Source organism: Gadus morhua, chromosome 5, assembly GCF_902167405.1.
Source record: "Gadus morhua chromosome 5, gadMor3.0, whole genome shotgun sequence".
Taxonomy (NCBI): Eukaryota; Metazoa; Chordata; class Actinopteri; order Gadiformes; family Gadidae; genus Gadus; species Gadus morhua.
The window spans coordinates 4164509-4177008 of NC_044052.1; the positions used below are offsets into that span (position 1 = coordinate 4164509).

General features: G+C 46.1%; 1 protein-coding gene across 2 annotated transcripts in view; it reads left to right on the top strand.

The window, feature by feature from the left end:
* LOC115543724 (transcription regulator protein BACH2) overlaps nucleotides 1-12500 on the top strand; it is a 35338-nt gene that overhangs the window by 5302 nt on the left and 17536 nt on the right. Inside the window, exon 1 of one of the 2 annotated variants that reach the window (XM_030356222.1) lies at nucleotides 3687-4488. The exons of the other annotated variant lie outside the window; for it this stretch is intronic. Coding sequence (XP_030212082.1) covers nucleotides 4394-4488 — 95 coding nt within the window. The 5' untranslated portion in view covers nucleotides 3687-4393. Of the gene's footprint in view, nucleotides 1-3686; nucleotides 4489-12500 lie in introns of those variants that run through there. 2 annotated transcript variants of the gene reach the window in all.

Here is a 12500-nt window from a genome sequence, read left to right on the forward strand (position 1 = left end):
CTATCTATCCATCCATCCATCCATCCATCCATCCATCTCTCTATCTATCAATCCATCCATCCATCCGGCCGGCCGTTTGCCATCCATCCATCCATCCATCCATCCATCCATCCATCCATCCGTCCATCCATCCGTCCATCCATCCATCCATCCATCCATCCATCCATCCATCCGTCTATCTATTCTTAAGGATCACTCCTGTTTGAGTCAGCCACTTGACCCCTGACCCCCATCGCCGTGACCTCATTGTTGATACTTGACAGAACATTTCAAAGTGCTTGAGGTTTATCACATATGCGATGTGAAAAGAGGGCCAAGTTGCCTTTTTTTTTTTTCTCATCTTCTACTATGGCTCGTACTATGGCTTGTTTAATATAGCATTGCATCCATCTGTTTGCACCTTTTCTACGATCCGATGTGTTGGAGAGAGAGAGAGAGAGAGAGAGAGAGAGAGAGAGAGAGAGAGAGAGAGAGAGGAGAGAGAGAGAGAGAGAGAGAGAGAGAGAGAGAGAGAGAGAGAGAGAGAGAGAGAGAGAGAGAGAGAGGGGGAGGGAGGGAGGGGGCGGGGGGGGAGATATCATGGTGTGTTACAATCCCCGGAGTGAGTGTACCTCGCTGTCTCCTCGACATAAAGCCTCGGGTCAGGCAGCAGGCTGTCTTCGTCTGTCTCTTTGGCGGTTGGCAGATTTCAAAGAGCGACGTGTGTCAGCGTCACGGGAGACACGCTTTCTACAATTTTGTGTCATGGCAACCACAACACGCTCACACCCCCAACACTGTGTCCGTCCGCCCGTCCGTCCGTCACCACGGCCTCATTCCCTCAGAATAATAATCGAAAAGAACATTATGTTTTAGATCAACGACAAAAAATACGACAGAACAAATCAAACAATGGCGTTTCTCGGTTAATTTTCGGGGGGGGGGTTGGCAAGAATTCAGAAATGTCACCCGTTTCCCAACAGCCCCTAAATGTCAGGGGGTGCCACGGGGCGACGGCGGCCGGGCGTTGGCACGGCACTCAGGTTTTTGTTGGGCGGATGACCTTGCCTTTAGATCCGGCAACCCATCTGGCATGGCTGGCAGTGATTAGCACAGACAGGAGGGCAGATGGCGGAGATGATGGTGGTGGTGGTGGTGGTGGTGGACCAGGGTCTTTGTTGTCGTTTTGGGGGCTGGGGGTGGCAGAAAGGGGCCTTAATCCATGCATTCCATGGGAGGAGGGCTGGCTAAGCTAAAGCTAAATCTGTTGTTTATTATTCCCGATGAACAACCAAGCTACCTATGAGGATAGCTAAAGCTGGGGGACACACAGTGGACTTGGGGGGTATTTCAGGCAGAGAGAGAGAGAGAGAGAGAGAGAGAGAGAGAGAGAGAGAGAGAGAGAGAGAGAGAGAGAGAGAGAGAGAGAGAGAGAGAGAGAGAGAGAGAGAGAGAGAGAGAGAGAGAGAGAGAGAGAGAGAGAGAGAGAGAGAGATGTATATATAATATGTAAATTGGATAGAGATCTAGAGGGAAAATATAGACATTTAATTGAAAAGGAAGAATACAACAAAAGGGATATTGAATGAATGAATGATTGAATGATTCCAGAAAGGGGAAGGTTCACATGTATCTGTTATTCATCTCAGTCGTTTCTCTTTGTTCCCTCTAAAGAGCCATGGCGGGTTCCATTGAGGGTCGTTCACTGCAAAAATTGTACGATATTCGCTCAGCCAATAGATCGTAACCTGCATTCCAAGAGCCCATGGACGGGTGTGGACATGAGCTGTGCGTTCACAGCCCTGCACGCGGTGTTGAATAAGCCACGGAAGCGAATCATCAACAACAAAGTGAGGGCATAGCACACATTTTTAGGCAGTGTGGGATTGTGTGGGGGGTCTTGGGTGGAAGACAGGGAGTTCTTCCACAGGAAGGAGGAAGCCCGGGGTCACTGGCAGGGGTCAGCGCGTGAGAGAGAGGCTCCTATCCTTGGAATGCATTTGAGTTGCTGGGGCCCCTGCACCAGCGCACTGCCTTGTCACTCATTAACCAGCCTGAACCCGTTGAACCGCCGGCAGAGGCGTGGGGGGGGGTTAGAGGTGGGGGCAGGGGGTGCTGATGGCCCACCCAGCCGACCAAGACCACTTCCCCTTCACATCCTCCTCCTCCCGGCTCAGCTCGGGGCTGGCGCCACCCTTGACCTCAGAAAGCCCCTGTCTTTCTCGACCTGTAAACAACGTTTAGAGGCCTGCATTTGTATACATGCGTGTGTAAATGCAAAGTGTGTGTGTGTGTGTGTGTGTGTGTGTGTGTGTGTGTGTGTGTGTGTGTGTGTTTGGGTAATTTCAGGAAGATAGAAAATAAACGAGAAACACAATAGGATATGGAGTAAAATTGTCTTTATTTAGTGTTTTTATCTTTAAAGGCAACTTGACTGGATTTGATGTGTGTGTGTGTGTGTGTGTGTGTGTGTTTGTGTGTGTGTGTGTGTGAGAGAGAGGGTTATCAGGTGTGTTGCACTGGGGCTGCTGCCTTTGAATCCTGTGATGCGGGGGGGGGGGGGGGGGGGGGGTTATTGAGATTGAGCACAGGGATGGGGTTGTGTGGTGGGGGGCGGGGGGGGATTGGTGGGTGAGTGAGACAACCACCAGACAACCAATCAGGTGTGTCAAGACAAAGGCGGCTCAGGCTGGCTGATTAAGGTGTGTGAGCGTGGAGGTTAACAAACTGATACGACTCAAGTGGCTCTGGAGGGTTCGACTCCATGAGTGAAGGCTCTGGGATTGACCCCCGACGTCTGCCCTTTATGACCTCTATCAACAGTGTACATTGAGCTACATTCACTGTTTACATTACACTGTAATTATATTCACTATATACAGTACTTTGTAGCTATATTCACTGTATACAGTACACTCTAGTTATATTCACTATATAAAGTACTTTGTAGTTTTATTCAACAGTACACTTTAGTTATATTCACTGTATACAGTCCATTGAGGCTATATTCACTGTATACAGTACACTGTAGTTATATTCACTGTATACAGTACATTGAGGCTATATTCACTGTATACAGTACCTGCAGTTATATTTACTGTATACAGTACCTGCAGTTATATTTACTGTATACATTGTTGTATTCACAGTACACCTTAGCCAGATTGACTCTATGCACTACACCAAGTCCCTTTGGGAAAAGTTTAGCCTGTAATGACTTCATGGTAATGTATTTGAGAGTAAGCAAAGTGATGCAAAAATAGGCTTACATTTGCAGAAGAAACCAAGCACTGACATCCAGACAGCCTAGATGCGATTGTCCCACGCGTGTTGTGAAGGTGGTGGAGACGTTGTGGATGTAAGGACGGGGCCAATGACATCCACAGCAGGGGGGAACGGTTGATGATCATGATTCCTACCAACAAGCGTGTTGTTGCAAGTGTTGTGCCTCCATTGTCCCTTCGCTGTCTTATGGCAGAAGGTTGGCAGGATTTACGGGGCAAGCATGCGCACACACACACATGCACTCACACACGTACACGCGCGCGCACACACACACACACACACACACACACACACACACACACACACACACACACACACACACACACACACACACACACACACACACACACACACACACACACACACACACACATTCACACCAGACACTGAGTACATATACACACACACACCAGACCCCAGACACTAAATTCACAAACACACACACACGCAATTAGCACACAAAAACACACTTATCGCACGCATGCAGAGACACACACAAGCACACGCTGATTATAGCGCAGCAAAGAGGGCCCTCCTGCCCCTAGCGAGGTTCCTGCAAGTGGCTGATGTAACCGTTAACGGTGGCGGCGGTTGGAGGAGCCTTTTTTTGGCAGGAAGGCGACGGGGCCCGCCGATGTTTGCGGAGGTTCCACCTGTCGTATCAGATTAATGCGCTCTCGCGTTCAGCCCGCCGACCGCCACGGTGAGGGGGGAGAGACGGGGCTGTGTCTTTTGAAGTGATGGGATTAGAGGTGGTGTGTTGTGAGGGTCTCCGTGCGGGGGATTACAGCACCCCGGGTGCTGCTAAACAAGCACTTTGCCATGATATGCGGCATGTTAAAAACACACGTACACACACACACACACACACACACACACACACACACACACATGTGCACACAAGCCTCATGGGTGCTCCTATGTACCGGGGATAGACACGCTGGGGGTTTTAAGAAAGCAAATGGATTGTTGTCTTGCGACGCAACTTCTGCTTAATTAATGATTAATAGTCGGGCTCTGGTGATGCAGACGAACCAGGGGCTGTTGAAGTGTTGAAAATGATCCGTTTACATAATAGACCTTAAATATGGCTGTTTTACAAAGCAAATGAATAGCGTAATGCTGTGGGATGATAATGTACAAGACATTGATGCATTTCATGTTGAATACTCCATGCAACACCGTGCCTTTCATTGCTGCATTAAACAGTGGCACAAGACATTGGTAAGTACATACGATTCAGTACATCGATTGATTCTTATCCATATTGTCAGTGAATGTGTTGTTGAGTGTTGTGATGGATAGAGAACGATGTTTATGGCCATCGGTTGCAGTGGCAGTTCTGTGGTTGATTTATCTGTGTCATAAATTATTGAAAGGGGAAGTATATGGTGTAAGTGATGTCCCTTTTACTTTTTTACTCATTCAATATTTGACAAACTTTGCCTCTATTCAGATAAATTTGTTTGTTTGCTTGCCTACATTTCATAACATGGCATTTACACCAAATGTTTTTGTTTTACAAATACACAATAGAACACAAACAGGATTTATTTTACTTTTTACAGCTTTTTTTTTTACCTGAGGGATGGTGTTTTTTGCGTGTCTTACAGCCATTGAGATATTTAAGGACAGCTAACGGTGGCCTGTTCCCCGCAGTGCGCCAGCATCTGCTCTGACACATATGTTGTTAACTGCACTTAGTGAGCCCTGTTATCTAGTGGCTCTCAGCTGACCCACAACACCCGCTGGAGCAGAGGATCTGTGGGGCTGTTGCTACTAAGCTCATAATGTCCGATTAGCACTTTCCAAACCCATTCTGGTATATATGTACTCTAAATATAGAGCAAAATGATATGTCTCACTCTCACTCTCTCCCTCTCTCTCAATGTGATAGCGAGTGACTCTCGCTATCACTTTCACTCCTACTGTTACTCTCACTTTATGCAGGCTTTATGTAGAGGGGACCAGCGAGGTACACTCACTCCGGGGATTGTAACACACCATGATGTCTCCCCCACCCTCCCCCTCTCCCTCTCTCTCTCTCTCTCACTGTCTGTCTGTCTGTCTGTCTGTCTGTCTGTCTGTCTGTCTGTCTGTCTGTCTGTCTGTCTGTGCCTGTCTGTGTCTGTCTGTGTCTGTCTGTCTGTCTGTCTGTCTGTCTGTCTGTCTGTCTGTCTGTCTGTCTGTCTGTGTGTGTGTGTGTGTGTGTCTCTCTCTCTCTCTCTCTCTCTCTCTCTCTCTCCATATGTGTGTAGCTATATACTGTATGTTCAATAAATATCTATCCTTTTGCTTCTGTATCCTAGGGCTTATATCTAGGTAGTTTTAACAAGGTTTGCAGCGACTACCATTGGGATGTTCCGTCATGTTCTGTTCAATTACTAAATGTACATTTAAAATGTGTTTAATTATACACTTAAGCTCAGTTGTGTCATCTTTGTAATGAGTGTAATATGCAAGACTGCGTGGCACGAAAAGAACATTTCATGGTGGTTCTTTGTGTGCTTTTGTTTTACATTCTTTGCTATTCTCAAATCAGGGTTAGCAGGTTTTGGTTCAGTACCTCCAGCCCTTAGGGCATGTGTGTGTCTGTTATTTAGTGTGGTGTTAAAATCCACAGAAGAACACAAGTCTTTGTTGTATGGCTTTAATGCTGCTTTACCTATTGGTGCATCATGTAAGCCTGGATTTGTTCCCAGTCCGTCCAACTGGAATCCAACAGAGTTCGGGAGCCACCCTTTCGCTTACAATCAGACCAGTCACTGCCCTTGGATAAAAGCCATCAGCCACACCACAGTAAAAATAATAATTATGCAGTTCATCGAAATTGAAACCTGTAGCAGCGATTCACACTTCCCACACACAGGCACACACTCTTATCTCACTTTCTGCCTTTCGGTCTTGAACAACAAAGGCATCTCCATTGCCAGTCAAATGTCTTCAAATGCATGCGGTGCATTTTCGTATCCACACACACCAGTATTAGGGTGGGAAATTTGCAGAGACCTACTGACGCAGGTCTCATGACGGGCATTTTTATTGGAGAAGCCCATCTTTGTGTGTGTGTGTGTGTGTGTGTGTGTGTGTGTGTGTGTGTGTGTGTGTGTGTGTGTGTGTGTGTGTGTGTGTGTGTGTGTGTGTGTGTGTGTGTGTGTGTGTGTGTGTGTGTGTGTGTGCGCGCGCATCAAGCCCCCAATCTCTGCTGGTAGTGTTTGGTCATCAATTTTGAGATGAGAAGATCATGTGTAACTGGTTGGATGGGATACCGCCTTAGGAAGACAACAATGCTTTCAAATGCGTCGCTGGATATATTCCGATCAATGTTAACATAAATGTTGTAGCCGGTCTTTGCTTTGCGTTTACTGGGAATTATTCTGCCATCACCCGAAGCCCCGCCCCAGATATAACATTATTGTTGACTAACAGAAAAGGGGTGTGTCATGCATCCATGGTGTGCTTCAGCCAGCTCACCACCCCCACCCCCTCATCCACAACATCCGCCCCCTCACACATCCCCTTTTGTCAACCGTCACGGAGAACATCTGTAGGACAAAAACAACTTCAACGGAAGGATCTTTGAAAGGCCTCCCCTCCTCCACTGTCGTGACATTTGCAATTTGGGGATTTTTTCTGACGCTTTTATCCAAAGCGACTTACTACCGTTCATTTACACATTCGTACACCGACGGTCGAGTCACCCACGCAAGGCGACTGCCAGCTCTTCAGGAGCAGTTAGGGTTGAGGTGTCCTGGTCAGGGACACCTCACCACTCAGCTAGGAGGAGCCGGGGATCGAACTCGCGACCTTCCGGTTTCCAGCCCACCTACTCTACCTGCTGAGGCACTACCTCCTGATGACCTCGTCATTCAGCCTCATCAAGGCTCATGATGTCATCAAACCCCCCCCGGGCTGCCCCTTAAAAAGAAAAGAAGAGTGACAGTAGATATGAGTATGAGCCTTTTTTTGGGGTTGGGGGGTGGGGGATATGGAGTAGCCTGGGAAAGTTGTCGTATGTAGGTCAGGGATGAGGTCATCGCCTGTGTCATCAAAAAAATTTTTGGATTCAGATAGAAACAAGTGACAATTTTGTGTGACATGAAATAGTAGTTAAGTCTCTCTGGAGGAAGATGTTTGAATTAATTCAGATATCAGTGGTTCATCTGTTGTTTGTTGTTATTATTGTTGTTTTCAAAGGATTTACTTGTTTTACAACCTCTTGATGCAGAGACGGTTCATGCAAATCGTATCACTTTCTCTCTGTGGAAACAGAGGAGGCGTTGAGAATGCAGGATGTATGTGTGTTTGTGTGCGTGTGGTTGTGTGTGCGCACTCTCACATTCACCGCCTACATTGCCTTGAACCGCTGCTAAACACTCACTCACTTTATGACGCATTTGACTACAGCAATCTATTTTATGCATTTGCATTTTCTCCAGCCTGTTTATCAATTTATAAATAATATAATTCTTTCCACTTGACACGCGGTTGACTTGTGTGCTTGAATATCAAATTTCAAATATCAAAATCAAATTTTTCTTTACATTAAACAGTAACTTCAAACATTTCACAGGCTTTGAAGCAGTTCCTTCCGTCTCTTCTCTCGACAGTGTTGTCAATAGTTCATTTTTCTTTGCTAAAACAAACACTCAGAATAGAGAGCTCTGAATGAGTTACTTTTGTTAGATATTCTTTGTCTAAAATATAGGTAAAAAAAAAGAAAAAATTAAACGTGCATCTCAACACAATGTTACATATGATTTGAGGTTGATTCATTTTGGTTCTAAAAACAAATGCATCCACGAAAAAGACACAACCTCAATTAAAACAAGTAGCCCAGAGTTCAGCTGACCACCAACACTGAGAAGCACAGGGTGTCTTCGTTTCACGGCCATAGGTCGACAAAGAGACAACGGCCTAAATGTATATGAGGCGTATTTGTGAACGATGGCTTTACAACAATACAAGATGTGTGAGTCTGATAAGACGTGATGTGCTATCAGTGCACCTTTTTCACATCCACTGCACCACTTTATCACATGAGATAGAACGCAGAATAGCTGCCATCTCAGTGCATGTCGTTATCACCTCATCTAGCTGACGCTTCATATAAGCACCGGTAAAAATTGCGTAGAAACAGTGGAAACAATATAACCTACCAAATTGTAATGCAATGGAGCAATTTTACTTTTTTTAATCCATCCATTTGTCAGTTTTTACTTATTTTACTTTTCATTTGAATTATATTCGCAGTTTAAAGTTTGCATTCTTCCGTTTACATTTTTCCGTTTGCATTTTTGCGTTGTATTTAGCTGTTATATGTTTGAATAAATGTTAAGTTACAGAAGGGGTGAACTGATAACCAAACTGAAATATCATAATGATCTATAAAAATTCTTCTTTCTTAAATGAATAATCAGTAATGCTGTTGTACACAGCCACCCATACAGACATAGCTTGGCAAAATGCAACTTAACAATGAAGAGAGGTAGTGCAAGTCAATGATCAGAGAGAGAGAGAGAGAGAGAGAGAGAGAGAGAGAGAGAGAGAGAGAGAGAGAGAGAGAGAGAGAGAGAGAGAGAGAGAGAGAGAGAGAGAGAGAGAGAGAGAGAGAGAGAGAGAGAGAGAGAGAGAGAGAGAGAGAATGGTGCCAGGTTCTACATGACATAGGACAGCTCCAGGGTTGTCCTCCTGAGTCCTGACAAGGGCCATCTTCTCTGCTGCCCCACACGTATGCAACTTCAACCGTAGAAGATCACTCTTCAGCTGCGCCCTTCCTGCATTTCACACACTCTACCCATGGTCTAGGTCCAGATTGGCAGATTTTACACTGTGTGTGTGTTTGTGTCTATGCATTTATGTGCGTGTGTGCGTGTGTCTATGTGTGTGCGCGTGTCTGTGTGTGTGTGTGTGTGTGTGTGCGCGCGCGTGTGTGTGTGTGTGTGTTTGTGCATGAGTGTGAGTCCCACCCCCAGGCCCTGCTGTAGCACAGCTCCACTGATGGCTGATGGGATTCACAGGAGTTGTGTCTGGTGGCTTGGCCCGGTCGCCATGGGAAACGTCCCTAAAAATACCTCCGCTGGGCGAACCGTCACCATCACCTGTCGGTTTCAGCTCCTTCAGCTCCGCTCCGAATCCAGAGTTATTCTTTCAGTCCGCTGCGCCTGAGGCATCGCAAACTTAGCAGGGACATTGGTCTGTGATGGAGTCTGGCCGGCTGGTTGACCCCGTCAGTCACGCTGTGCTCTGGCGCCGCCCCCCTGGATGAGGATGAGGTTATGAGACGTGATGTGGGCTTGAGGATGGATGCATTTACTTGTGTTACATCCAAATCGTTCGCTTATATTCAGGTACGGAAAGGGTACAGGTCCTACAAAAGGAGATATTTTATAGTGCAGAAGGGGAAATGTGTGTCAGTAATGAAAGGCATAACTAAACTAGCCAAGTATTTGAACTTCCCCTTCTGCATTTTGTTATTCATTGCATCAAATCTGTGAACAGTATACAATCACACTATTGTACAATGTTAAGATGACGGCGTTTGAGTGTGAGCATGGCCATCGATAAAGTCAGACTAACGGTGGAAAATATGGAGGGCTCTTCAGGTGAAGCCTACCTTTCAGTGTTTACCTTTTTACAAGAGTGTCTGGATTAACCTTGAAACCTCTGCCACCATGGTTGCATTGATGGGTCTCTTTACTGTGTAAACACTATGCCTATCCGTCCCCTTTGTGACCAGTGTATGACAAACGGAGCAGTAATTAGGGCTTCCCAGGGAAACGTAGTGGAACGGTCCACGATAACAAACGATCTTCTGTAGATGGCAGTTTCTGACACCTGCTGTGTCGCTTTGCATAAATGCATGCATTCAGCGTTATGATGATGATGGGGTGTTGGTGTGTGTGTCACTGTGTGTGTCACTGTGTGTGCATGTGTGTGTAACTGTTTATAACTGTGTTTGTCAGTGTGTGTGTGTGTGTGTGTGTGTGTGTGTGTGTGTGTGTGTGTGTGTGTGTGTGTGTGTGTGTGTGTGTGTGTGTGTGTGTGTGTGTGTGTGTGTGTTCCTGTGCAGTTCTCTTGCTTTGGGATGAAAGGTGACCACAAGTATTGACGGGTCGAGACAAGGTTCTATGTCAGCAATTCGGCATTTATGGATTGTGATTTAATCCGTTGAGCACACAGAACACACTCACACACCCATGGCCACTCATACACACACACAGCCATGGGCACACGCACATGCACTCGCACCCATGCACACGCACACACACACACACACACACACACACACACACACACACACACACACACACACACACACACACACACACACACAGGTAATGTCACACACAGAAATGTCTCTCCTCTCTCTCCACATTCATTAAGTCCGAACGTTGGGCTCCCAACCTTCTACTAGACTCAATTCGATCGCCATGTCGCTTGTCCTTCAGTTGAGACCACCCTCCCTCCCCCCTACCCATTAAATCAGAAGGTATCACTTGATTGTGAGAGTTGCGGGAGGGTGATTTATAAGAAAATGTGTGTGTGTGTGTGTGTGGGGGGGAGATGACCTCACCAGAGGACATATATCAGGAGGTCAATGGACGAGTGGAAGCTCCACGACCCCCCCCCCCAGCTCCGCCACCGCGAGGCTATAGTTATAGTGGCGTGACAATGGCCCAGGGTGGAAGCAGGGAGACGCTTATGTCATCGGTGTGGGCTTCCTGGCCTGAGGAGACGGAGCCGCGTTGACACTCACACCGCTCGCCGCTGTAAGAGGGCTGGGGCTCTAGTGTGTCTCTGGGGGCATTTAGCGTTCTTTCCGGAGCGATGAATCGGCCCCACTTTACCTTCTTTGCATTTTTGGAAATTTTTTTTATTTAATTTTTTTAAGGCCAGCTAAAATAAAAATAATGATAAAAAAAAGGGTAAGGATTTCCAACCAGGCGTTGAAATACTTTTTTATTGTTGCTGCTATTCCATCCAAACTTCTTGTATCGCAGTCTTCCATGGAAGCCTCTAGGCATCAGTCATTTTTTGTGTGTACATTTGTCCGACTGACATGATCCAATTCACTGAAACGTTGGTTTTGCATTTGGAGAAAAATAACATAGTAGTAGGAGAGGAGTAAAAGAGCTTGAGGGGGATTGATGCAGCCCTGTATAGATAATATAATATACAAGGATAATGGACCCTTATTCATGCATAATTTGTATTCTATTCTACTCAAAGTATCTATTTGGTTCAGGGATACATCTGTAAACTGGCAATGGCAAGTCTCACCCGGCCTCAGCTGAGTTGTTTGATTCCAGATTCATCGCTGTGCATCCAGAAGGGGCGTATGCGTGGTTAAAATTAACTTCCCATTAGCAGCGACAAGGTGTCACGAAGTGTCTGTAAAGGTTTCAAATCAACACCGTGTAGAGGCTGTCAATAAACAATTCTGCAAGCTTCATCCTCTCGGGTAAATTTGTTTTCTTCTGTAGGCTATCTCCGTAACAGTCAGGAAACCAGGAATAACTCCACCCTTGGCGGTCCTGGTGTTCCGGCCCGGGATGTGTCGCCTCCCGACAGGAGTTGGGATGATTCAGATTGTTTCAGATGCAATTCCTTCTCGATCACTTTTACATTATATAAAAAAAATATTTATAAATAGGGCTTCATAAAAGGAAACAGAGTTGATACTTCAAGTTCATATATATGTGTGTGTACATAATGCACTTTGACAAGCAGGCCCACACGCATGTGTAATCTCGTTTTAATATCTTACTCACTCACACTTCAGACTTGTGCACATACATGCACGAGTCTCTCTACACACACACGCACACACACGCACGCACGCAAGCGAACGCATAAGCACAAACACACACGCACACGCACCCATACCCCATAGACTCCATGCATTAAAAATGAGACATAATCAGGACAGAGGAGAGGCATGTGTGTGTGTGTGTGTCTTCCTGGTTTGTGTCAGGGATGGCGGAGTGTAGGATTTAACAGCTGTCACACACACACACACACACACACACACACACACACACACACACACACACACACACACACACACACACACACACACACACACACACACACACACACACACACACATATCCATGTGTATAGTGAATTATTAGTGTTTGTTAATTTTTGGATTTTTCAGCTTTGAACGCGCACGGAGTGGATAGACCTCTGAGTGGTCCCAGCCAGGCGTCTCTGCTACTGGGATGAATAAT